The 23431-nt window shown below is 40.4% G+C and overlaps 1 protein-coding gene across 5 annotated transcripts in view; it reads left to right on the top strand.

Annotated features, from left to right (window-relative positions):
* Window positions 1–662: 662 nt before the first annotated feature.
* Window positions 663–23431, top strand: part of RIPOR3 (RIPOR family member 3) — a 49056-nt gene continuing 26287 nt past the window's right edge. For 2 of the 5 annotated variants that reach the window (XM_065754043.1, XM_065754039.1), the window contains exons 1-2: window positions 1815–1869; window positions 20628–20756. In XM_065754043.1, the coding sequence (XP_065610115.1) occupies window positions 20656–20756 (101 nt within the window). In that variant the 5' untranslated portion in view covers window positions 1815–1869; window positions 20628–20655. Of the gene's footprint in view, window positions 814–1625; window positions 1687–1814; window positions 1870–20627; window positions 20757–23431 lie in introns of those variants that run through there. The other 3 variants (XM_065754040.1, XM_065754042.1, XM_065754041.1) reach the window with 3 other exon arrangements.

Here is a 23431-nt window from a genome sequence, read left to right on the forward strand (position 1 = left end):
CTGAAATGAAAACAAGTAAGACCAGTCTTCAGCTGAACTAAATATGGATATCTGTATTGGGAGGGATGGAACCTTAATCATTCGTGCTAGCTGAGGGTTTGGTCTGTGAAATTTGTTATTAGAGGAAATGGCAGTCACAGGAAAGGTTTCTTGTTCGCCAGTGGTTTTCTAGCACTCCTGCAGAGATTTGGTGTTCTGACAACTGTCCTGCAAATCCAGTTAAGTTGATTTAAAATAGTCCCAGCATGCTCCACCCTGCTGCGAGCCGGCGCACTGAGGCATGAGTCCATACTCACACTGCTGCATGTCACAGTCCGTGTTTCAGGAGAGTCCTGTGCAGGGGGGGATGATGTGGTACAGCTCACACGGTGGGAGGCAAACCCTCTTAGTAATGAAGTTCTCCTGAGAGCACGTCCAACCTCTGTATGGTCAGTTCATTTTTTTCAGGGGCAGTGCCTCGCTTCCTGTGCTGTGTCAGTCATCTTGCTAACTCTATAGGGAAATGGTGCTAAAAAACACAGGGGAAAATGGCAGATGGATGAGACACGCTGTAACCCAAGGTGTTGCACCCAAGGCAGGAACACATTTGTGTGTTGGTGTTTACAAAAGGCCTGGCCGGACATTGTTCAAAAGCAAAGGGGAGTGCTTGGGTGGACTCATATGGTTAGGCGAGGAACCTACGAGGATCTCGTGCTGTTTTCTACATCACCAATTCACATCTTTTTCCCAGGTTTATCTGGAAGGTGCCCAGCAAGCCAGCAGAAGGGAGCTCATCCTTGAGGAGCAGTGCCTGCCTGGAGAAGAGGCAACAAGGTCAGTGGCGGGAACAGCAGGAAGGACTGAGGGGGGGCTTGGATAACAGAGATTCAAAAGAACACATTGCACATGTTTGGTAATAGGAAACCTGCGGGAGAATAGGATGGGGAAAGGCAATAGGAGACAGAAAAATGGTGGTTAGGGAAAGAAAGATGAGAGTTGTAAGAGGAGAGAGAATCCTCGAGAGGAAAGAGTGAGAGGAGGAGTGAGCAGTGAATGGGAAAAATGAGAAGAGAGGAAATCGGAGCACGGGAGGAAATGTCTGAGAAGCAAAAGGGTGAGAACGTCGGTGCGGGCCGAGCACGGGGCCGGGCTGCGCTGCCCTGGGTGCGGAGCCCCGCGGCACGGCGCTGCACTAAGCGAGAGGGCGCTGCGGATGCGCGCTGCTGCATGGCAGACGGGCCGAGCCGCGACCGCAAGCTCGGCATGTGCCGGAGCCTCGCTGCGCTTTCCCAGCCCCCCTGCCAGCATGAGGGGGGTCGGAGGGAGGGAGGCAGCGAGCGGGACAGGGCGATCGGCGTCCGGCAGCAAACAGCCGCTGCGGAGCCGCGGCTTCCTGGAAGCGGAGCGCAGCTGGGTGGCGGACGGCGGCGATAAGCGGCCGCTATCGGGGCTCTCCCGGCGGCACGGCCTTTCCGCGTCCCCGGCAGCGCTGCGGGACTGCCGCGGGGACAGCTAGTCAGCAACTGGCCGGGAGCTCCGCGGGGCTGAGCCCGGAGGGAGAGAGGCAGCGGCTCGGCCCGCTGCGTCCCGGCGGAGCTCCGGCCCGGCCCCGGCAGAGAGGGGTACCGGGAAACGGCGTGACGGCGGCGGCAGCGTTCGAGAGCCGCGAGGCGACCGAGGCACCGCACCGCACCGCACCGGTGAGAGCTGCGGGACGCCGAGACGGCTGCCTGTCGCCTGCAGGGGCGTGGGGAGGGCTCCCCGGGAGTCTGCGAGCTGCAGGGATGCTGGTTTTCCTGCGGGGGCTGCACGGGCACTAGGAGGTGCGGGAGCATTTTATCCAGGGGGAAACGCGTTCGTGCCAGGAAACACCCAGGAACTCCTTAGGAGGTCAGTGCCTGGCTGGAGCAGGTGGAAAAGTAAAAGGAGTAGAACAGTGTTTACACCATCCTCCGTTGTTTGTGTTTTGGAGCTGACATCATATGGGCTAGTTGTATTTCACTTGCTCCTAAATGTGGATTGAGGTTTTGGGTCATGGCTCAGTTTCAGTTTGCTTCAGACAGAATTTAGTTTCCCCTTTTAGTAAATTTTAGATAAGTTGGACCATATGGAAATGGACGTGTCCATCAAGCAGAAAAACTTGAAAAAATTTAGAAAAATAATGTTATACGTTTCTTGAACATGGGAGCTTGAACCAGAGACAGAGAACAGCACTCAGAAATCTTGGTGCTGTCATTTCCTTTATTGGTAACAAGACTTAATGTGTCTCTGTAATTTAACAGCTGTAATATGGGAGCTACACCTTTTAACAAGAGACATTACATATTCTTTTTGGAAAGGCTTTAATTGAAAAAAAAAACAAAAAAAAAAACCCAGAAACCATAGAAAGATCATTTGTAAGGAGAGTAAGCAGTGCTACATATACCTGAGGGAACATTTTGTGGCAAACGGAGAGAGTTGTCTGAGAAAGATGTGGTGTCTAATGGAGCATGAATATTCAAAACTTCTCACTTCTGCTCATTTCTCATGCAGTTGCTCACTTCCGTGCTGCTGCCCTCATTTCTGCAGAGCAGATGACATAAGTGCTACATGTAATAATGCCAGAACAGGGAGGAGGTCTTAGAGAGGGGCAGCCCAAGCTCACTTCTGGCCTCAGGTCTGGAGAGAAACTTTTCAGAGATGCAGCACTTGCAGTGTGGTAGTGAGCAGTGAGCTTGTTAAAATTTTCCTCCACTCAGGTTCTGGATACCGTTAAGAGGAATAAAAAGGCATCCATGAGTTGGCAGCTCCATTGTGTCTATCGTGTGTGTCTATGCTGTACTCTGTTCTAGAGACAGTAACTAAAGTGAAGGAATGGCATTTCTGGTAACAGCATGGAGCCAAGAACAGGGAAATATAGGCCAACAGTATGTTATGCAATGTTATTCCCTAAGGGATGGTATAAAGACAAGATGATTTCCTTCTGTCAAGATGAAGAACAGCAGCAGAGTTGCTCTGCAGTGTTCACTGCAGCCTTGGGTTGCTCCTTTAGGAGCAGTTTGGGCAGGGACCTGAGACCATGTAAATAGCAGATCCACCAGTATCATTTTACACCCTTCCACAGCTAATTCCTTCTTAATATTCCTTTGCAACATCCCTATAATGAACCTGCAAGGTGGAGTGGGACCATCACTGCTAAAAAAGGAAGCCAGCTTACTGGGAGGGAAGCGTTAGGATTTTAGCATGTCCCTCTCTGGAGCGCTGAAGGAGTGATAATGTGGAGCTGTAGTGCTCCAGGACAGAGCAGAGGCTCTGGGTATAGAAAGTTATATAAAAGCAAGGGAGTGAGAAATGGCTCAGAGGGGCTCATAATGATTTAATTTGGATGAAACAAATAGTAAGACTAGATTGGAAGAAAACAAGGCATTGTATGAAAAATAGTGGATTTAATATTAGTTTAATATGCACACTTGATCTTGGCCTAAGGACTGAGCAAAAAGGAATAGAGTTGAATTATCCAGAGCATTATTGGCCAGAATGGGTTTGGGAATGTGACTGGCTGGCAACAGTCCAAAGTTACACAGACACAGAGTTGTGCTGAGTTGTGAGATCAGCTAGCTCTGATAGCTGCAGGTGCTCAGTGTTCTTGGTTTAGTTCTGATCATAAGATAACACCTCTACTAGTACAAGAGGGTTTGCTTTGAACTTAGCAATTTTGATCCACTTTTTCCAGGTTTTCAGTTTCTGTTATCAGCTTACACTCCCTAAGAGCAGGTTGTTTTAAATCAGTATATCTTCACATACCTGGTGTCTGAAACCATAATTTCTAGTCAATTAAACATTTCAGGGGAAAAAAAAAAAAAGCCTTGGTTTTCAGCCAGTCAGGGCATTGAATCATTTCTACTCTAGAGAGTCAGAGCACCGATTTGTCACTGGTAAAAAATGCTGTAAGTATGGTTAGTGTACCAGTCTGTGTGTAACTGATCTAGGTTTGAACTTTACTGTTTCAAGTTAAATAATAAAATCTAGTTCACAGGGCCCTTAAAATGTAATTATTACCAAAGTAACTATGTCAGTAATATTTTCTTATTTATCATATGTATTCTTTCCATGAATTCATCCCCAATTGGCTTGATGCTGTACCAAAAGCCTATTTTCAGTATTTTTTTAACTGCTGCAATAGCCCTTGGAAACAGTGATGTTCCTTACATCATGAGTTGAGATTCACAGTGTCTTAAGGTGTCAATCTCAAAGTATTGACATGCCCCTACTAACTTCCTATATGATCTGTATGATTGTAGTCATATAGATTATAGATTATATAAATCTATATGATTGTAGTCATATAGATTGTTAGTAATTAATAAAAATGTACACTTGTTAACTTACAGCTCCAGTTCAAATGGCCAAGTTTTTATTGCTGGATTGTTTTTTGTGTTTGTTTATTTGTTTTTGTTTTTTGCTTTTTTCCCCCTCTTTCCCTACAAATAAGTTGTTGAGACTACAAATTCTCAGAATGCTGGCAGGCTGAAACTGAGCTAGATTCCTACAATTTCGGGTAAGAGCAGTGAGATCTACTGGTCCTCAGCAGCTTAGAGAGCCAAGAGCTGCGTGCGTCGGTCGGTCTGGGAAACTAACAGTGGGGGCATCCAAATGTAACATGCTTCAGACATTCTGGCCTCGTGCTCCTGACATACCTCATCTGTAACTTGGTGATAATACAGTAATGTTTACATAGCACTGGGGAGATGATAAATCAATATCAACCTTTCTCGGTTATGTAAGAAGAGAGATATTTATGGTGAGGAATGAACACTCTTCCTCTTAGCCAGATGCTTTCCTCTTTTTTTTTTTTTTTTTTTTTGCATGGTAGGAACAGTGGTAAAAAAGCACTCATCATTTTGTTTTAAAAATTGGTTCATAAAACGTGCTCACCACAGTTGTTGTCTCTAACCATTGTAGGAGCATTTGAAAGCTTGCAGTTCTAAGCTATGTGGAAGTATTCATAGTTAATATTACGTGTGCCTGTGAAGGCAGAAAGGGTTCTATGATTACATGTATCTTCAGATCTCTCTTTGCTTCACATTCTTGCAGACCAGAACAATAAAATAACTTGTTTCTTTCAGGACATTAATGTTCTGGCCCAGCATTACGCTGCCAGATGTGTTGCCACAGAAACAATTTAAAAGGAGAAGGAATTGCAAAGCAACTTGTCTTTCTTGTGGAAAATGTAGAATTCGTGTTTTAGAGCCTGTAATTGATTTCTGTGTATATTATATGTGCACGCATGAGAGAATAAGGGAGAATTTTACTGTTTTGCTTTATACATCTTTTAGTGTTTTAATATTTTCTATGCAGAATTGAAAATTGAAAAATATTCTATTGTGGGTATGAGTTATGTAACTCGGAGGCATTTTTTTTAAAGCCTGATAAATTTTTAGGAGCTTTTCCCCTGAAAAGTATGCAGTGTATTTGCTGATTTACTTAACGTTGCTTCCAGCATGCTTTGGAAAAGATCTGCATTAACAGTTATTTCTGTAAAAGTAAGGAAACTTATTCAACTATATGCAATTGTCCCAGATTTTGATGCTGAGAATTAGTAGCACATTCTTACTTACTGTAGTCAACATGCTGAAGGAAAAGGGGAACGTATATAGGAAATATCTTGATACAATCTTGCCCTTGATTTTAGCTAGAATTTCTCGTTATCTGAATAGTTGCCGCAGGGTACTCAGTTCAGTGTATGGTTTCTAGACAAAATGCAGCATAAATTGCCTTAATGTCTGCTTTTCACATTGACCACAGAAGGGCATCTTCTTTTCCTACAGTTTTGTATGCTATTCGGGGCTGGAATAGCAAGGCAAACATCCAGGAAGGCCGGAACTGTAGAAGAGCAGTTTGGTGTCAGAAACTCTCCGTATGTGGATAGACTTTATATTGACAAAAAAAAAAAAAAAAATCTTGAACTTAGGCTGCTTTTTGACCAAATGAATTGAAGCTAACAGAAAGGATGATATAGTCGTATCTATGCTGTCTCCCATGTTATCTTGTCATCAAATACAGCATCTGTAACTAACATTGGTGGACACTTCTTGTATAAACTTGACTGAAAAATCTGGGAGATTCTGGAAAAGGCCAAGATCCTCAGCTGAAGGGCTGAGCAACACACCTCTGTCATTGGTGCCTTCAAAGGGTATTTCTCCATGCAAACTTTGACTTACTACTGGCTGGGGAAAAGAGGAGTAACTGCGTTTCTGTTAGCAAAAGTCAGGGTGAAGTTTGTGTTGCTTTCAAGTGAAGGAGAATGGTTGTTATGTGCATCTGTGTGCAGTGCTACCCTGTGATTTTGGAGAATGATAAGCAGAGTCTCTTTCACCGAGGAGCCCTCTTTTATTGTTTATTTACTCATTTGTTGCTTTCTGTCTGTGAAGTTTAATTTTTTAAAATCTTATTTCATTCTGTAATATTGCTTTTCGTATAACTGTATTTCACATGTCCCCCAGTTTGGAAATATATAATTTTTTTCCTTTGTTCTTCGTTCCTTATACAAATCTAGGATCTTTACTTTTCCATAGTTGAAAATTGCTTGTAAGCAGGAGTATTGGGATGTATCAGTGTATGCAGGAGGTATGAACAGTTACGTATGCTCATGAAAAGTGTCCTGGAAGAGAAATCTTATGAAAACTAATTAGTCTTGGAACTGAACTGTTCACCATGTCACACATTTGAGTTTTGGCAGGTTCTCAAGCATGTACATCGCCAAACAAGATCTGCCACAAAGATAAGAAATTCACTTTTCTCCTGCATTCCTTATTCAGGCAGAACTCCAATTTTGGGTGTGGAAGGAATGCAGAACTGGGCCTAGAGCTTGTGTCTGCACAGGTTAAAAGTGAACTTTCAGTGTAAAATTTGGATCTGAGTCTGTGTCTGTATTTTGCTGAAAGAGTACAGACATCTGAGTCCAGCTTTCTGGTTTGGTTGTTCTTCGTGGCTGAGTCAGGCCTTGTGTTTCCCAGCTGATCCAGACTTTTCTGTAATAAGTTCATATCCCTTGTTTGATTCCATGAGGAGATGGGTAAGGCTGTCTTTAGGTAGCAGAGATTTCCCAGACAGAGATCTGAAACTTGAAATACAGGTACTTAGAGTTTTCTTAAAAATGTCCTTTGGGCCTGAAATGTCTTGTGCTTGGTTTCAATCCAGTATTGAATAAGACTGGAAAGTCTGAATAATGTCAGTTCTGCTGCATTTGAGTTATTCAAGTGCGTTTTAAAAATATGTACTTTCCACTTACATTTTTTCCATAATTATTTGCACTTGCATAACAGCTGTTTAAATTGCCACATTTGCAAAGAAGAAACAAGTCATCCTCCAGTGCTAGGACCCAACAGATGACCAAACAGGGAGGAAATTGAGACCCCACTGTGCTTCAGAGTCACAGTGCTTGCTGTGAGTCCTGTGTGTAGAAGGCTGATGGGAAGTGCTGCTTTGATCATCCACAACTCCCACTGCAGGAAACAATAGAGCTGTCCCTTGTGAAACTGTTGGGAGTCATTGGATCTGATTCCCAAATCCACTGGGGCTGAGCTGTCCCTCCCTTCTCAAGTGTTCACATTCCAATGTGTTATGCTACCGACATCATTTGTTAACCGATGAAGAATTTAAATAACCTTAGAAAATCTGTGCAAACAAACATCGGAAGTGCAAAACAAATAAGCGGCGGTGCAAAGTATCTTAAGAGTGTTTGAGCATGAGTTCTTCAAGAACAGTAACACAAGTCTAAGGCATGTGTGCTCTGAAAGAGGTCTGGAGAAGAGCATGTACTGCATCTTCTGGGAAGATCTTTGGTCCAGACATACTTTCTGCATCTTCCCTGACTGGCTTCTGTCTCCAGAATCTTGTGAATTTGCCTCTATTTCTAGATAAATATAAATATTAATCTTAATTAATTTTAATATCAGCCTAGAATTGTCAGATCATCTTTACAGTACAGTAAGCCTGTAGCTTACTGTAAAATCTCTCTCTCATGTAAGCCAAATCATATGGAGCAAAATGCTGTTTTTTGTCTGTTGTATTGAATATATTGTGTCATTGCTGCTGTCAGTGTGTATGGATTTAATTCTGCATCTGGATTTGTATGTTGCTGGGGTTGCTTGTCACCATGTGCATTTTGTACCTGAATGGCTGTTCCATGTAGTTGGTTTATAGGTAAGTATCCAAGTCTGGGTAACATAAACTAAGTCAGTTTGTATCACAGAAATAATTACTGCTCTGAGGCATGAAGAATTTGCACAGATTTTTTCAAACTGAGAATTGTAAATGTTCTACACTTGCTTTGTAGCCATCGAAAGGTCAGTTCTACACTTAAAGGTACTACTAATGTATCTTTGCCTCAGATAGTATTTTTAATGGCATAGCCATGTGACATTGAAAGCTTTTGTTGATATTGATATGAGTGTTGTTCATATTGATATGAGTGTTGTATGATGCTTTATAGCAGTACGTCTGTACTAAGTTCATGTAGCATCTCTCTCTCTGTGCCCTTCTCTCTGTGAAGTTCCTACCTATGTTCCAGATTCCTGCTCTCTTAGCTAAACTGGGTACAGGTTGTGTAAAATGATCTCATTGACTGACATGGCTGAATTAGCAGAAGGTGCACGTATGGGAGCAGTTCCAGTGCACAGTAAATAATGAAGGATGCTGATAGAAAGCACAGCCTTGCTGGTTTGCTTCATTCCTTCCAGGAACATCTTAGTGGTAAATGATACCAGTATGCTGATAGCAGGAGGTGCTGGTAGTGTAACTACAGACTGAAAGTGTTCACATTGGGGAATTTATTTATGTTATCTACAGTCTACTAATACCTTTCAAAACTATTCTATATTTATTACACACCCAAAGTTTTCTGGTGAAGCTCTATAGACGATTTGTATTATGAAGTTTCTGGCATAGCGATGAGTGCTAAGAGGAATGCTAAAATATAAAATTCAGAAGCATTTGGCCCTGTTGGCAAAATGCTCATACAGAATTCTTCTTTTGCCAGAATTACCTGCATCTTTTGGGATAGAAGTAGAAATAAACTAGCAAAAGTACTCACTTTTCTGTGGGAATTTTGTGATCATACTTCAGCATAGATGCAGAGTAAACCAGTCCAAGGTGTAAGGAAAACTCCTTGGGATGCTGAAAAATATGAAACACTGAACAGATATGACTGCTAGTTACAGTAAAAGCTTTGAGTCTTCAGGGAACAAAGACTAGAGTTCATAGTCTGTGAAGAAGTTTGAGACAGGGATTTGATTGATTTTTTTGTGCCCAAACTCATTTTCACGAGTGACTCTTGCTGTTTTTATTGATTGTATTCACAGCGTTTCAAGTCTGCTACTGAGCAACTTCTGCTTATGACTTCAAGTTATGCCTGTCTTTTTTCCAGTGAGTAGCTCACTTGTGCTTGTGCTAGGTGACTGAGAAGAGCCTGTCACTTCTAGGAATTTCTTATCTCTGTCAGAGGTCTTGTTAATGTGGGTTCTTGATAAGTGTGAAGGTAAACGTGTGGCTGATTAGGTACCGTGCTTTCAGTGCTTTACCACTCATCTGTTTTCATGCCACAGCACACAGTGGACCTCCAAAGAAAAATTCTTCTACTGTGCATTGGTTTTTAATTTCGTTTTTACTCTGTGACTTTGGTTGCCATTTATCTACTTTTTGCTTCTTTCTGAAGTAGATGTATTTTTTTGTTTGTTTTCAAATTTCACTCACATGAGAGAGATCATTTTCTTGCCTTTCTCAGAAACTTTCCATTTAGGAAATGCATGGCAAGTGTATTGACCTCTACTGAGTATCAGAAGGGGGGTTTCATGTACCAAGATGGATACTTTTTATTTGCTGACTGAAATATTTGCCTTTAATAGCAGTAACAAAATTACAGGGCTGAAGAAAGGAAGTTTATGGAGGCTAAGGCGGATGCAAACTCTGCAATCAGTTGTTCTGGTGGAAGGCATCACCACACTCCTTTCGAGATCTCTTGTCAGAACTGTTTATGTCAGCTCTCCCTACCCAACTTTCAGGAAAATAAACATTTTAGAATAAGCACTTGAAACAGTAGTCTTTGCTAAGCTAACATTTTATGTTGGAATAGGTTTAAGGAGCACTCCATAGAGTAATGATCAGTATAGATTATCTTGGTCGTTCACAGACAAACTGTGTCCAGAAGTCAGTCTGCAAGTTTAACTCTTTTGATTTACAATTTTGGAAAGTGTATTGTTGTAATTCTGTGAAGGCCTGAAATTATCCAAGAGTATCTTCCAGGCAGAATCAGACTGACAAAACTTAAGATCTAGTTTAAAAGTAAGTGTAATCTGTTTTAGACTGCATTTTGCTTAACTGTTCATTGTGCCATATGTATCCCAATACACATTACTCTGTCGACTGTTTCCAAAGCAATCTACTTTAAGAGTGTTTAATATTTAAGGACCAATTATCTCTATTTTGTTTTGTTTGGATAGTTTGCAATTAAACATTCTTTCAAGTGGGCTTTATTTAGCTAATTCCAATACGATCTAGGAGAATGAAGAGAAGTTCAAGCTAGCCAATGTTTATTTTTACTATAATAATAATTTATGTTATGATAGTCCCTGAGGGAAGAAGGGCCCCACTAAACCCAGTTTTGCTCTACTTGTAATGACCGTGTCTCACATAGCCTTATCCAGCAGATGATTCTTTCTTGCTGCTGTGCATCTGATCTATGCTGCAAAGGAGCAGATTGATAAAGAGCATATGAAGTCAAATCAAGAATACTTTTTTAAAAATGTTTGAGCAAGAAATCATAGGGGAAACCCAATGCATCTTTCTATACAAGATCAGCACTAGTGCATTTTTGACAGTATGGGACCAAACTGTGATCTCAACTGGTTCTTCATTCTCTCTGAACATGTCCTTGGGAGCAAGTTTGGGCAGAGGAGCAATGGTGCTAAAAATGTTTCTGAACAAGCAGCATAAGACTCTGTTTTAGGGCCAGACTGGTAGGCAAAGTTAGTTTAAAAGTGATTCACTGTCATCAAATTTTCATCAGAAGCTAAGGTTTTCTGAGCATCTGATCCGATCTCCTTTCTGTTTTATAGAAGCCTTGAAAAATGAGATTTAGAGACTTACTTTTGCTAAATGCAAAGGTACAGAAGACCAGATCCTGAACTTCTGTAAATAGATTGATTTCAATGGAGTTACAGCAGTTGATATCAAATGAATGTCTGACCTGCACTTTAAGGGATACTCTCCTCCTGTGAGTTGATGGATAAAGCTGACACTGGAATCAGCAAGGGCTGAAAGTGGGGGAGCCCTGATGTCAGCGCAGTGCAAATTTTGACTGTCATTGGATTTATCACTCTTCTCTCCTCCCCTTGTGTGGAGGCACCAGTCTTCTCTGCATTGTTCCCAAAATTTCAAATTCAAAATCTAGAGAGAAATGTTCCTGTCCTATCTGTTCTATATTCCTGCTTCTAATTAGTTCAGTTTAAAGGGAGTAAGTCATCTGTTTCCAAGTACAGCTATGTGGTATGTATGGTTTTTTTTCCTCCATACAAAATCTCTAAATCTGGCCATTTAAGACAAATTTTATAGGAGCTGAGTTGGGCTGTACGAAGTTCACCTCATTAAGAACAGACTCAAAACAAATAAAAGCAGAGAATAACAGCATTGAAGAATGTAGGCCTTGAATGTCAGAGAATAAGTATTAGGAGCTGGTTGGAAATGATGGGGAAAGTGCAGATACACACAGAGGGACTAGAGGGTTGGGGCTTGTTTTCCACAAGGAACTTTACGTAGCTATGGAGTTCCTATAGAAAGGGAACACTGGCACTGGAATCAGTGTTGGTATGCTATGACACCTTCCCTGATTTGTTAGAAAATATGAGTACAAGCCTGTTAGAAGATGGTGAGGAAATTCATCCTAGATAAAATGTTCAAACATGCCAAATTATTTCTGAAAATTTATCTGTTAGTCAGTGAGAAACATTCTAAATAGTCATAATTTTGATGTCCCTTTCTAAAAATTACAGCCTTTTCAGTTATTTTAATACAGATACCAAGATTCACTAATCAGTACTGCAAATACTGACTTTGAAGGAGATGAGTCTGTGCCTATTCAGCATTAAAGAAACTACTTTGCTTTAAAATACACCTTCTATCTCTTTCCAAACAGCTATTTCTCCTTTACGTGACATTTTATATACTTCTTCTTTTTCCAGTATTCTTTGAGATTCTGGTCCTAACTGAACCATTTCATTACTTCTGTGATATGAGGTTGTCTTGATAACATTTGTGGGAATAAAACATTGTTGCCATAGAAAGTTGACTTAATGTCTTAATTCATAGAATCATCAAGATTGGAAAAGACCTCTAAGATCACCCAGTCTAGCTGTCCACTCATCACCAGTTTTCCCACTAAAACTTATCCCTCAGTACCGCATCAAAACATTTCTTGATCACATCCAGGGATGGATTCCAGTGCCTGACCACTCTCTTGGAGAATTATTTCCTAATGTCCAACCTGAATCTCCCCTGGTGCAACTTGAGGCCATTTCCTCTAATAAAGAGGCAGTTTTCATGATCAGATGGCAAAATGACCAACGGTTTGTTCTATTTCAGAAGCATGTCCTGGGGCATGTGATTCGTAGCCTTCAGTTTCTGAAGGCATCTAAAGACATCCCACATGCTGTAGAACATCACACTGCACTGTTAGTGGAACACTGCCAACTGTTTTGGTTAATATATCCTTCTCAGTGTAATAGTCAAAACATATATATGTATGTCTATACATCATGGTGGATTCTATTGAAACTTAGATCTGGAGCTTTCCACAACCCTAAGGCTGTGATAAGGGACGTTTCTTATTTCATAATTGACCTGATAATTGGCTTTTAGAAGGCTCCTGCATTAGCCAGTGGATGGAGACCTTATCACATACAGCAGGTCTGTCTGTACATATATGAAGGCATAAATGGGGGAAAGCAGTGAGAATGAGAAATATATTACAGAAGAATTTTCCTTGGGGGTTTTAATTAAGAAGGAGGGACTTCTCAAGGACAGAATGTAGGATTCAGAGTCTTGCTGCTGGGCAAATTTTTCTTTGTCAGAAATGGAAGAGCTGTTTCATCGTTTGTAAGTTGCTCTGTCCCAAAGCCATCTGCTTCTTCTCTTGTTAGGAATTTGTTTTTTTAAGTATTCATCAGAATGTAGCTTACTGCAGAGTCAAATTCTGCCAATGCTGAAAAAGCTGTAAGTCAGACACAAAGCGTGTGGAGCCTGCTGCATTCCTCAATCTCTGATTCAGGCTTGCAAGTTTGTCATCAGGTTTGAAATTGAAACCAGAGAAGTTAGGAGCAAGCCCTGTGCTCATAAATCAGCTGATAATGGGTGGATTGTTCTGTGCCTTTCCCTGAAGAGGAAAGCAAAACTCAGTGCAAAAGTACTCACAGCAACCAGAAGAGCTGTGATGTCTGCAAAACGTGGAGAAACTGCATGTGGCTACGTGGATGTGCCACGTCCTGGCAGAGGAAATAAATGGGGATTTTGGCTCTGTGCATTACGAAAAAGTTACAGTGGACTTTACAGCCAGCCTTGATCTTGGGTAACAAATTTCCATCAAAGTAGGTGCACTATGTCCGTGTGATCTGTGACCAGGTAGGTCTCTATTGTGCCTCATTTGTTTTGTATCGACTGCCACTAGAGGGAGGTACAGAACTGACCACAAAACTGTGCCTTGAAAAATAGTTTCCAGGTCATTAACTAAATATGGACCAAGTTTTGCTGCCCAGATTCTGGTGGAAATCTGGAATAAATGACTGATTGATTTCCTCTGGTTGTGCACCAGTATTGCTCAGATTGGAACTTGGATCTGTATGCTTAGATGAAAAGTAATTAGAAATACAGTAACATATTGAATTGCAGGCTTGAAAAACAGATCATCTTGGACCTGAAAGTCAAGTCTTGTGTTCAAAGAGCTACACTAGAAACGTTTCATCAGAGACTCCACTTCCAGCACAGAAGAAGGTGTCTGAGATAACTGCTTGTGATATTTAAATTTATTGCTGCATGGCAAACTTCATTTCCAGAAGGCTGGCATAAAGCTGTAGAAAGGCTAATGACTAAAGCAGTGACTTGGATCAAAGCTGTTTATCTGATTTTGTCTTTATAGCTTGAATATAGCTAGGAGGAAAGTATGTAAAAATGTGGTATTTAAATACATATTTAAGAATTGAGTCTGTGCAGAAAAATAAAATTTTCAAAAGTACCTAAATGAGTAATACTTTGAGGCCCCATCTTTCTAAATAACGTGAGATATGAATGTAATACTAAAGATCAGTATTACTAGATCTTAGGATCCTAAATTATTACTGGGAATGGAGTTGTATTCCCAAATCATTTGAGATGTTGAAAATACAATCAGACAGATGTAAGTTTAGTGCAAAGAAAAGGGCCTGTCTAACAATTTGAGTTAGACCTGTTTAGGCAAAAAAATTATGGAATGGATGTGCAGGTATATAGAAAAGCAAAATCTTCCATTTGCTGCGAAGCTGCTTTGTAATTGCTCGTATTGCTCAGTCTTAAAAGTGCAGAAATGTCTGATGAATATGGTAGAAGAATGATTGCTCGTGGATCTATATAGCCATAGCTGTTGGACTTCATAGCACCAAGATGATTTCCTGCTTGGATTGCATTTGTCAGCAAAGAATTCTGTGCAAGGTCAGCTGTCTTTTCTGAAAACTGCGTTTTCTTCTCATTACAGGAGCTAGAATGGAGAAAGAGGTGAGCAGGAAAATTGCAAAGGAGAGGCAAAATTTACCTCATAGTGGTTCAGAAATGGACAATACAAGTACCAGGGGAACAATATTCAAAAGCACATAGTAGAACCATTATCTGTTCTACCATATAAATTGATAAAATATCAAATGTACATCTTCCGTTATTTGTAATTGACCTGCCTATGTGGTAGCCTATTTACAAGTTATATGCCAGTCTCAGATGAATGATATCCAGAAATCAGAATTCCTGTGCTGCAGTGGGTTACATAAAACCTATTTAGATTGCACTGCAATTCTCCATGGGAAGGATGTAGCTGAAGAAAGGATCCTTATTTATGTTTAAAGCTGCATTAAAATAGCTGTATTGAGATGTGCATCTAGAGCACTTTTGTCTCCCTAATTCAAGTGTCTGTTAATTTCTAGATAAATAACCAGAGAAATTTTTCTTAGTTCTGCCAAAAACAGTATAAATAGAATGTTTTTCTGATAGCTGAGCAAAAATGCTTAAAAGTTAAGGGGTTTTAATCATAAATTTGGAATGTTTTTCTAGCAAATAGGCATTGCTACTGAGGTCAGTGGTTTTTCTAAAGAATGCTTGAGAGCAAAGATTAAATATAGTGTTTATTTTCCCACTGAATTCAACACTGTGCTGTACACAGGACGGTCACTTCATTCTTTGTTCTGTCAGCCTTCATTATGTATGCCTTTGGAGTAATTTGGGTTGAGTTGGGACGCTGTCACATCTCAGGAGTTTCAATAACTTTAGAGGTCTGTTGTTTGGATGTCCAGCGCTGCAAAGTCAGTGCTGAGGGCTAGGAATTTCCAGCCTGTTCCAGGGTAAATTGAAAGCACAGGGAGAAGCTCCTGTGGTTCAGGCCACACAGCCCTAAGGCCTTGTTCAAAAAGTTTGACAGTATTGTATGTTGATAAAGTCCTTAAATGTTTGTCTTGTATTAGTTATATACAGTGAAAACTGAGTTTGGGGAGAAATGTTACAGAGCCAATAATGGCAAATTTGTATCATGGTGCAGAATTGAATTCTCTAAAACCATGCACTCAAAAAACACTGTAGTTAGCAACCCTCCAATGCAGGGATCTTATTGAGGTTTATGTTGTAATAGTGCAAAATGAAATAAACTGAGTTAACATGAAGATAGAATGGCTGCATCATCCTCCAAAGTGTAGCTAATGTAACTTTTCAAACAAAATTATGTATAAAAATAACAGCAATAATAAAGGGAAAAGTAAGCATGAAGTGATATAAGGCAAATCGTCGTGATCGTGTCATGTATCCAGAGTCACGATTGGGATCTTAAAATCACTTTACATTGATCATTACTGTTGAATAGTCTTTTGTTCTTCAGTGTTTTCTATAGTAACTGATTTACTTGATCTCTGTGTGGCTTTTAGCAGCAGCTGCTTGTTGAAGGCAGTGAACGGTGGTACACAGCTCCTACGGAGCTACTTGTTGCCCAGCCTGTCAGTGTGGTGTGCATTTCCACAATTAGCTGAAGGAAACAAAAGTGGTACAGTTTTTTTTGGGGATGCACAACTAGAAGCAAGTGTGTCTCTCAACTAAAAGGTCATTCTCAAATTGAATGAATCTGATGCTAAGAAAGTATGAGTAGTTTACTCTAGCAATAGTTTACCAAGTTCAAGAGAACCTCTTGGAGGTATTAAGAGAAAATCTCGGCTACTAATTCAAAGTGCAAAACACAAGCAGTGTATTTTGCAAGATGTCAGTGAGTCATGTTTTCCACATAAAATTGTTGAAGCCATTGTGCCCAGAAACAATTAAATATGTGACTAGGGTAGGAAAAGTTTAGCTACTAACAGAAACAGACCCCAAATGTTGTTTTGTAGAAGATGAAGCTCCTTTGGTTTGAGTAATCCCCTAGTGCTAACTGAGGAGAACGTGCAGATTGAGCATACTCATTGCTGCATAAAAACTCGAATGTTTGGCCCTGTGTGTCTGGATAATTGGTAATACTGAGGGTGACATGCTAATAGTCTGTTGGGATATGGCAAGTCGTTGAAATACAAAGTACAAACAAGCATACTCCCTTAATTAAAAAAAAAACAACACACTCTCCTGATTTATATTACAAACATATTTTCTAAGACCTGAAAATCTCAGTCTTACAAAGTTGCAAGTGTTAGTATATTTGAGTACATTAGTATCCAGCAGTTTGTAGGTCTGCTTAGGATTCAGAAACATTATAAGACTTTTTGAAGATGCTGTGTTTTGTTCCAGTTGTTCAGTGTGTCTGTTGCCTCTGGCAGTAAGCTCCTTCATTTTGGCCTGATGTTCTCATGCTCCACATATGCCAGCCTCATGCTACTGTACTCACACTCTGTGCTTTTTGGGAAGATTTAAGAGTGAGAAAGTACCTCTGCTCCCCTAGGGCATAATCCTGGTATTTAAGAGTTTTGAAGACATTGGCCTATGGAGCAGAGATTACACCTTTGAAGACAGATTGAAACTCGGCTTTGTCAAAACAGAGTGGGGGGGTCCTTATCTGATTTCTTCTTAGCCTAAAGGGATGATTGAATTAGAAACATGTCCAGATGCTGTTTCTCAGGACACTTGTGTCATAGCTCAGCACTTTTATGCAGATCCTCTGGCTAGCAAACCCATGTTTACACAACTGCATTTGTAAATCTCTCTTACTAATAAAATGTTTCTGTGACATCCTTCTTAATGTCCTTCTAGTCAGATTCTGCATGTTGGATTCCTGGGTTACTACCAGAACTGTATATGCAGGTGAACACCATGAGGTATTAGATTTTATCAACATTATTTAAAAGTAGGAGAGATAACCCCTTTAACGGTGCTTTCCTAACATTATTCAGGCTCTCATTCTTAAAGGAACTGTGAAAATGTGCTTCTCAATTGCATTTGAATGTAGCTGTATGTGGCAGCTGAGTGTGACACAGTGGCCCTGAGCACTGAACGTTGTGCCGTTAAAAACACAAAGGACCTATGAGAATTTATAAGTGCTTATGGCTGTGCATAAGTGAGATCCGGTTCATCCTTCCTATCTTTTACTGATGTATATATCAGAAATTGTATTTGGTTTGTAAAAACACATGTGGCAGATCCAAGCAGTGTAAGCAGTTTTTTTCTTCCACCGAGATTTGAGAGTCTGTGCATCTCAAACTCAGCTCTTCAAATCCAGAATTCAGCACCACACATTTTTACTTCAAGGATCTTTCTTTTTTACTTCATTTTCTATTTCCCATTCCTTACTAAGGGTCTCTTTGTTGTAGTTTGTTTCATATATATTTATTTGAAAGGCTTCCAGTGTCATTTGATAAAGGCTTTAGAAGTCCTGTAAAATCACACGTACTTTTTCTGCGTTTCCTCCTTCCGTTTTACTCATGAAAGAAGTCCCAGGTCTGGGAGCTGCAGCATTGATGCTGGGAATCTGGCTCAGCCTTCAGGAGGGACGTGGTCAGTAACTGTGAGGCTATTCCTTTCCTTTCTTCCTTTAACAGCGTATTGTGCAAGGGCATTGTTCAATAAGTTGCAACATATTTTTAAGTGTAATAATCCAGTTGATGGGGTAACTGTTTACAGACATAAGCATTTGAAAACTAGAGGAAAGAATGGAAAATATTTGGAAACTTCAACCCTGATGTGACCAAAGTATGCTGTCTGATTCTGGGTGTTGAAGAGACACGGTTTCAAAGCAAGGGACCTGAGGATGATGAAGAGGTGATTAATGTGCACCTGTATATGTGTTTGTAACAGATTTCTGTTGATGCTATTGAAGATGTGGAGTTCTATGGGCTTCAATGCACTGACATACAAAAACACTAGCTATGCCCAACATTTTTCTTCTATTTAACAAACTAGGTAGCTTGCAAAGCACGTAGCTGCTTGCCTTAAATTTGTCATTTTCCTATCTTGTTCTAAAATGTTTTGTGTTGGTTTTTTTTGTTGTTGTTGTTTGGTTGGTTTTCATAGATATATTCATGAGCTTGGCAGAGCTTGTAGGACAGGCAGCAGAGTAGGAGTCTTTGTCCTCAGCTCGCTGTGGTTTCTAGTCTGAATAGTTGTAGTCATGCTGCTGGGATAATGTAGGGACACAGGGGTTTTGTGCAGATGTTCCTTTCCAGTATCTACATCGATAGATTGGGTGATGTCACTAACCTTTGAAGCACATTCATAGTACTGGAAAAACTTTTGCATGGAGCATCTACACTTAGAGCTCTTTGTAGAAGTTTGTTCTTCTCTATGCAAATATATTTCATTTTTTCTTTTAATCAGTTAAGAATTCTCAATAATTTCAAATTGAGTTTTATGTGAATCAGAAGTACTAAGAAGAAATTAGGATTTGGCCTGCATTTTGGCCTCATTAAAGCCAAAGCTGCTAGTTGTGGTGTTTACATTACACCAGCTTGAGGGGAGATGGAAGGGAATTCTTCTGTATATGAACTGTCTGGGTGATTTTCTGCAGCTGCTTTGAGGAATATGTCTGTTACTTACATTGTAACTTGGATTCTATAGACATGGCAAAGAGCACAGCTCTCCAGAAAGCAAGAGTTTGACTGATGGAAAACAGAGAACAGCGGTCTGAGAGGAGTCTTGCTGGAGGAGCACAAAACAGAAATGTACTGTTGAAACCAGACTTCAGCCTTGGGCTTAAGTACCATGCTCAGCCAATTTTGCCGGGCTTGAGTGTGGCTCTGCACAGATGTAAGGAACTACTTTTTGGACCTATCTAAGCCTAGAGCTTAAGTATTTTTCTGGCATTTAAACTGACTTGGAAATACATGGCTTGGCACGAACTCCTTTAACAGTGGCACAGTTACAGGGTGTTTTTAAAGTCAGAAGTGCAAACAGCCTTTGAGCTGAGGTTGTTCTGGCTTTTACATAGTTAATTAGTAAAACCACTCAGCAATTGCAGAGGGTTAGAGATGTGTTAGTTGTGTTGTGGATTCAGCAAGACCAAGTGCTGGGTCCTGCACTTTGGCCACAACAACCCCAGGCAACGCTACGGGGTTGGGGCAGTGGCTGAAAGACTGTGTGGGTGAAGTGGACCTGGGGGTGTTAATCAACACTGGGTTGAACATGAGCCAGTAGTGTGCCCAGGTGGCCAAGAAGACCAATGGCATCCTGGCCTGTGTAAGAAATAGTGTTGCCAGTGGAAGCAGGGAAGTGATTCTCCCCCATACTCAGCACTTGTGAGGCCACACCTCAAGTACTGTGTTCAGTTTTGGTTCCCTCGCTACAGAATGACATTGAGGACCTGGGATGTCTTTAGAGAAGGACAGTGAAGCTGGTGAGGGGTCTGGAGCACAGGGCTTATGAGTAGTGACTGAGGAAACTGGGACTGTTTAGTCTGGAGAATAGGAAGCTCAGGGAAGACATTACACACTGCAGCTACATGAAGGGAGGTTGTGGTGAGGTGGGGGTCGGCCTCTTCCCTGCGTAATTAGCTATAGGACTAGAGGGAATGGCCTTAAGTTGCTCCAGGGGATTTTCAGGTTAAATATTATGAAGAATTTCTTCTCTGAAAAAGTGGTCAGGTGCTGGAACAGGCTGCCTGGGGAGGTAGTTGAGGCCCTGTCCCTGGAGGTGTTCAAGAAGAATTTGGATGTTGTACTAAGGGACATGCTTTAGTGAGGAAATACTGGTGGTAGCTGGGTGGTTGGTCTAATGATCCTCGAGGTCTTTTCCTACTGCAGTGATTCTATGATTCTGTGCATGGCAACAGAGGAAATTTATAGCAGACAAATGATTCTTTTTTCTATTTAATCTACTGCCTTTTTCTGGCTTCCCACTTTCTTGCAGCTCAGCACTTGCAAAAAGCACAGGTCTAAGCCTGAACTGATAAGGTTTTGACTCATTTATTTTTCTGTTTATTTCAGAATTCAGCAGACTTACTGATTGGCAGTCATGTCTGTCAAACTCACATTTGTCTCTTCTGGTGATGGAGGGGGTATCAGCAGGAGCTGTTCTTTCACTGGATTCAGCACTGTGCAAAGCCGAAAGTTAGCGTAAGTAAAAGAAACACAAAAAAGCACCTCATCCTCTGGTACTAGGAGTACTAGTCAGGTACTAGGAGTGTATTTTTCAACCCCAAACATTTATATATAGAAGTTATTCCTTAATTTTTCATTGAAACTATTGACTGTTGTCATTATTAGAGGTAACAGTTACACTTCATGTTATATTATCTTCCTGATATAGACACTGTACTTCAGAGGTGGGTGGATTTCAGATCTGTGAGAGAAGTTATGTATCCAACAGTAGATAGCATCCATTTCTTTTAACAGAATGTCAGTGTGGAAGGTGCTGTCTAAACTCTGTTGTAATTACTGACCTCACTTCACTGGTGTGTTTCTGTGAGCTTAAAAGTGGTTGTAATTGCAGAGATGACCTCCCTTGCCTGTGCTGAAGTAGGTCTGATACTAAAACTAAAATGATACAGATAAACAATGCATAAAAAAACCAGTTTTCTAGTTTCTATATGTTAGTGCTTGGGATCTCAGGATGCTCAATAATTAGTATTAGTGCTCTAGCAGGAGGCATTTTTCCTTCAAGCCTTCAAGTATTAAAGGATGTGTTCTGACTAATACCAATGTTCAGATAAAATGGAAAGCATACTGAGTAGCTATGGTAATTAAAACCTTTGAAAATATAGAGATATTAATGGTGAATCCTGGCAAAATACATAATCGAGCCTGGAGTTATTTAAGCAGATTAGCTTTGCATAAGAGAAGGGAATGCTTTCTGTCAGTGCCACAAACAAGAGGAAGGGAAGGCCAAGTAGACTACTGCAGATTAACTACTGTCAGTAACAGGTCAGTAGTGTAGCCGAGGTTGCTCCCAGTTTTTCATTTTTCAGTCCAAGACAGTAATTGCTAAACCATCCAGCACTGTTTTTCCCTTTTTGCTTATCATATGCTGCTGTGTAGCTTTGTGCAGATGACTGTGCAGCTCTTCCACTAGAAGTATCCTTCTGGTTCTTCTGCATTTAGTGATCCCTGTGTAGGCTGTGGAGTGCTTTTTGAAGATGTGATATACAGATTCAAAGTAATATTGTCCTTGGCTACCAGTGCATGCTAGAGTAATAACAAAGTATTTCTAGGTATCGTACAGAGTTATTGGAAAGCATACCTCTAAAAGTACTGTAGTAAAAAAAAAATCCCAAGTGTATGTCATTATAATTCTGGACTTGTTTAATAGAATGTATTTTCAAAGAACCAAAGGACTGCATTAACTTTTAGGTAAACATAGTAAAGTATGAGGTACGAGCAGAAATGAAATTCCAGCGTGACTGTGATACGATCAAGAAATCATTATATTGGAGTAAATCAGTTTGCTGTGGAAGCTGGAAAACAGTACTACACCCAGCAAGGATTAGGCATCTAAAATTGGACCAATGATCTTGAAGAAAACACTGGCAATAAATTACATAAATAGACTTGAGCTCAAGTACATTGTGGGAGTTCTAGCAAAGAAAGATCTACCAGGAAAGGGGCCGAACAGCTGTTTCTCTAATAAGGAAAGGCTAAGAATGCTCAAAACAGAAAAATTCCTTTATCCCTTAAGAGTAATCTGTTACTTCCAGCTGCAGCAGTTTCCTAGCGAAATGCCTATGCATCTTTCTATGCATTTTGTTATTTAAGTATTTAGTCAGACAGTTTCGTTCGGAATCGTGACATTAATAGAGATCTTTGTACTAGTTGCTCAATCATAACCTGGCAAATACCCAGGAGCCTTCTCCAGTGTAGTGAGTAAGTTTTCAAATCACCCTCTCCTAACTTAACTCTTGGGTAGTGTTGGCAAAACACAGCAGGAGATTTCAGGGGCTCTATGCAAGGTCAGTTCAGAGAATGACATACAAATCAGGTCCACATGGTTTCTTAAGCAGATAACTAATTGTACTTTTGTATTTTTTTAGCAACTTTCTGAGGCTCTCAATCAGGTACACTATTTCATTTTTCTTCACAGTGGTCTCCACAGGAAGTGTTATTACTGTTATATATAAAATAGGAAATCTGATACTTACATTACTAAGTTACAAGGGAAAGCAGTGACATAGCAGCCACCTTTAAATACTGTTCTTAAAACCACAAGCTAACTATCCAATATTTCTCTTTGATGTTTGAAATTGGGATTCTGAACATCAGTGCACTGTGAACCTATTGGCTCTGTGAGTTTTAAATCACACTCCATCCCTATGTATTGTTTACATGCAATACTTGAAACTGAAGGGAGATTGTTTCCTAAATTTAGGCTTTGCAGCCCAAAACTCTGAAGGTAAACACTGAAGTCTTTCATTCCCCCAAAATAAACAAAAAACAAGTAAATTGGGCTTTTGATTTCAAAAGATAGAATCATATTGTGTATGGTTGGGGGTTGAAACTAGATGATCATTATGGTCCTTTTCAACCCAGGCCATTCTACAGTATCCTGCCATTTAGAGTACTCATCTAAAATATGGAAATGGATTCTATTTTCTTCATTGCATGAAGGAATTTTAATTGGTGATCATTCCACGAGACAGTTTTAACTGTTGCTATTGGCTGGTCTGTTACTTCTAGTGTTACTCCCGTTGAAAGCCTCTCACTTTGCATGAAATGCTTGAAGGTTTGTTGTTTTAGAGGAAAAAAAAAACATAACACAATGCTGTTGTGAATTTTTAATTTAGCATTTGTGTTCCTTG

This window comes from Cyrtonyx montezumae, unplaced genomic scaffold (assembly GCF_038088225.1).
Source record: "Cyrtonyx montezumae isolate F1298 unplaced genomic scaffold, pur_monq_1.0 scaffold_9, whole genome shotgun sequence".
NCBI classification, from domain to species: domain Eukaryota; kingdom Metazoa; phylum Chordata; class Aves; order Galliformes; family Odontophoridae; genus Cyrtonyx; species Cyrtonyx montezumae.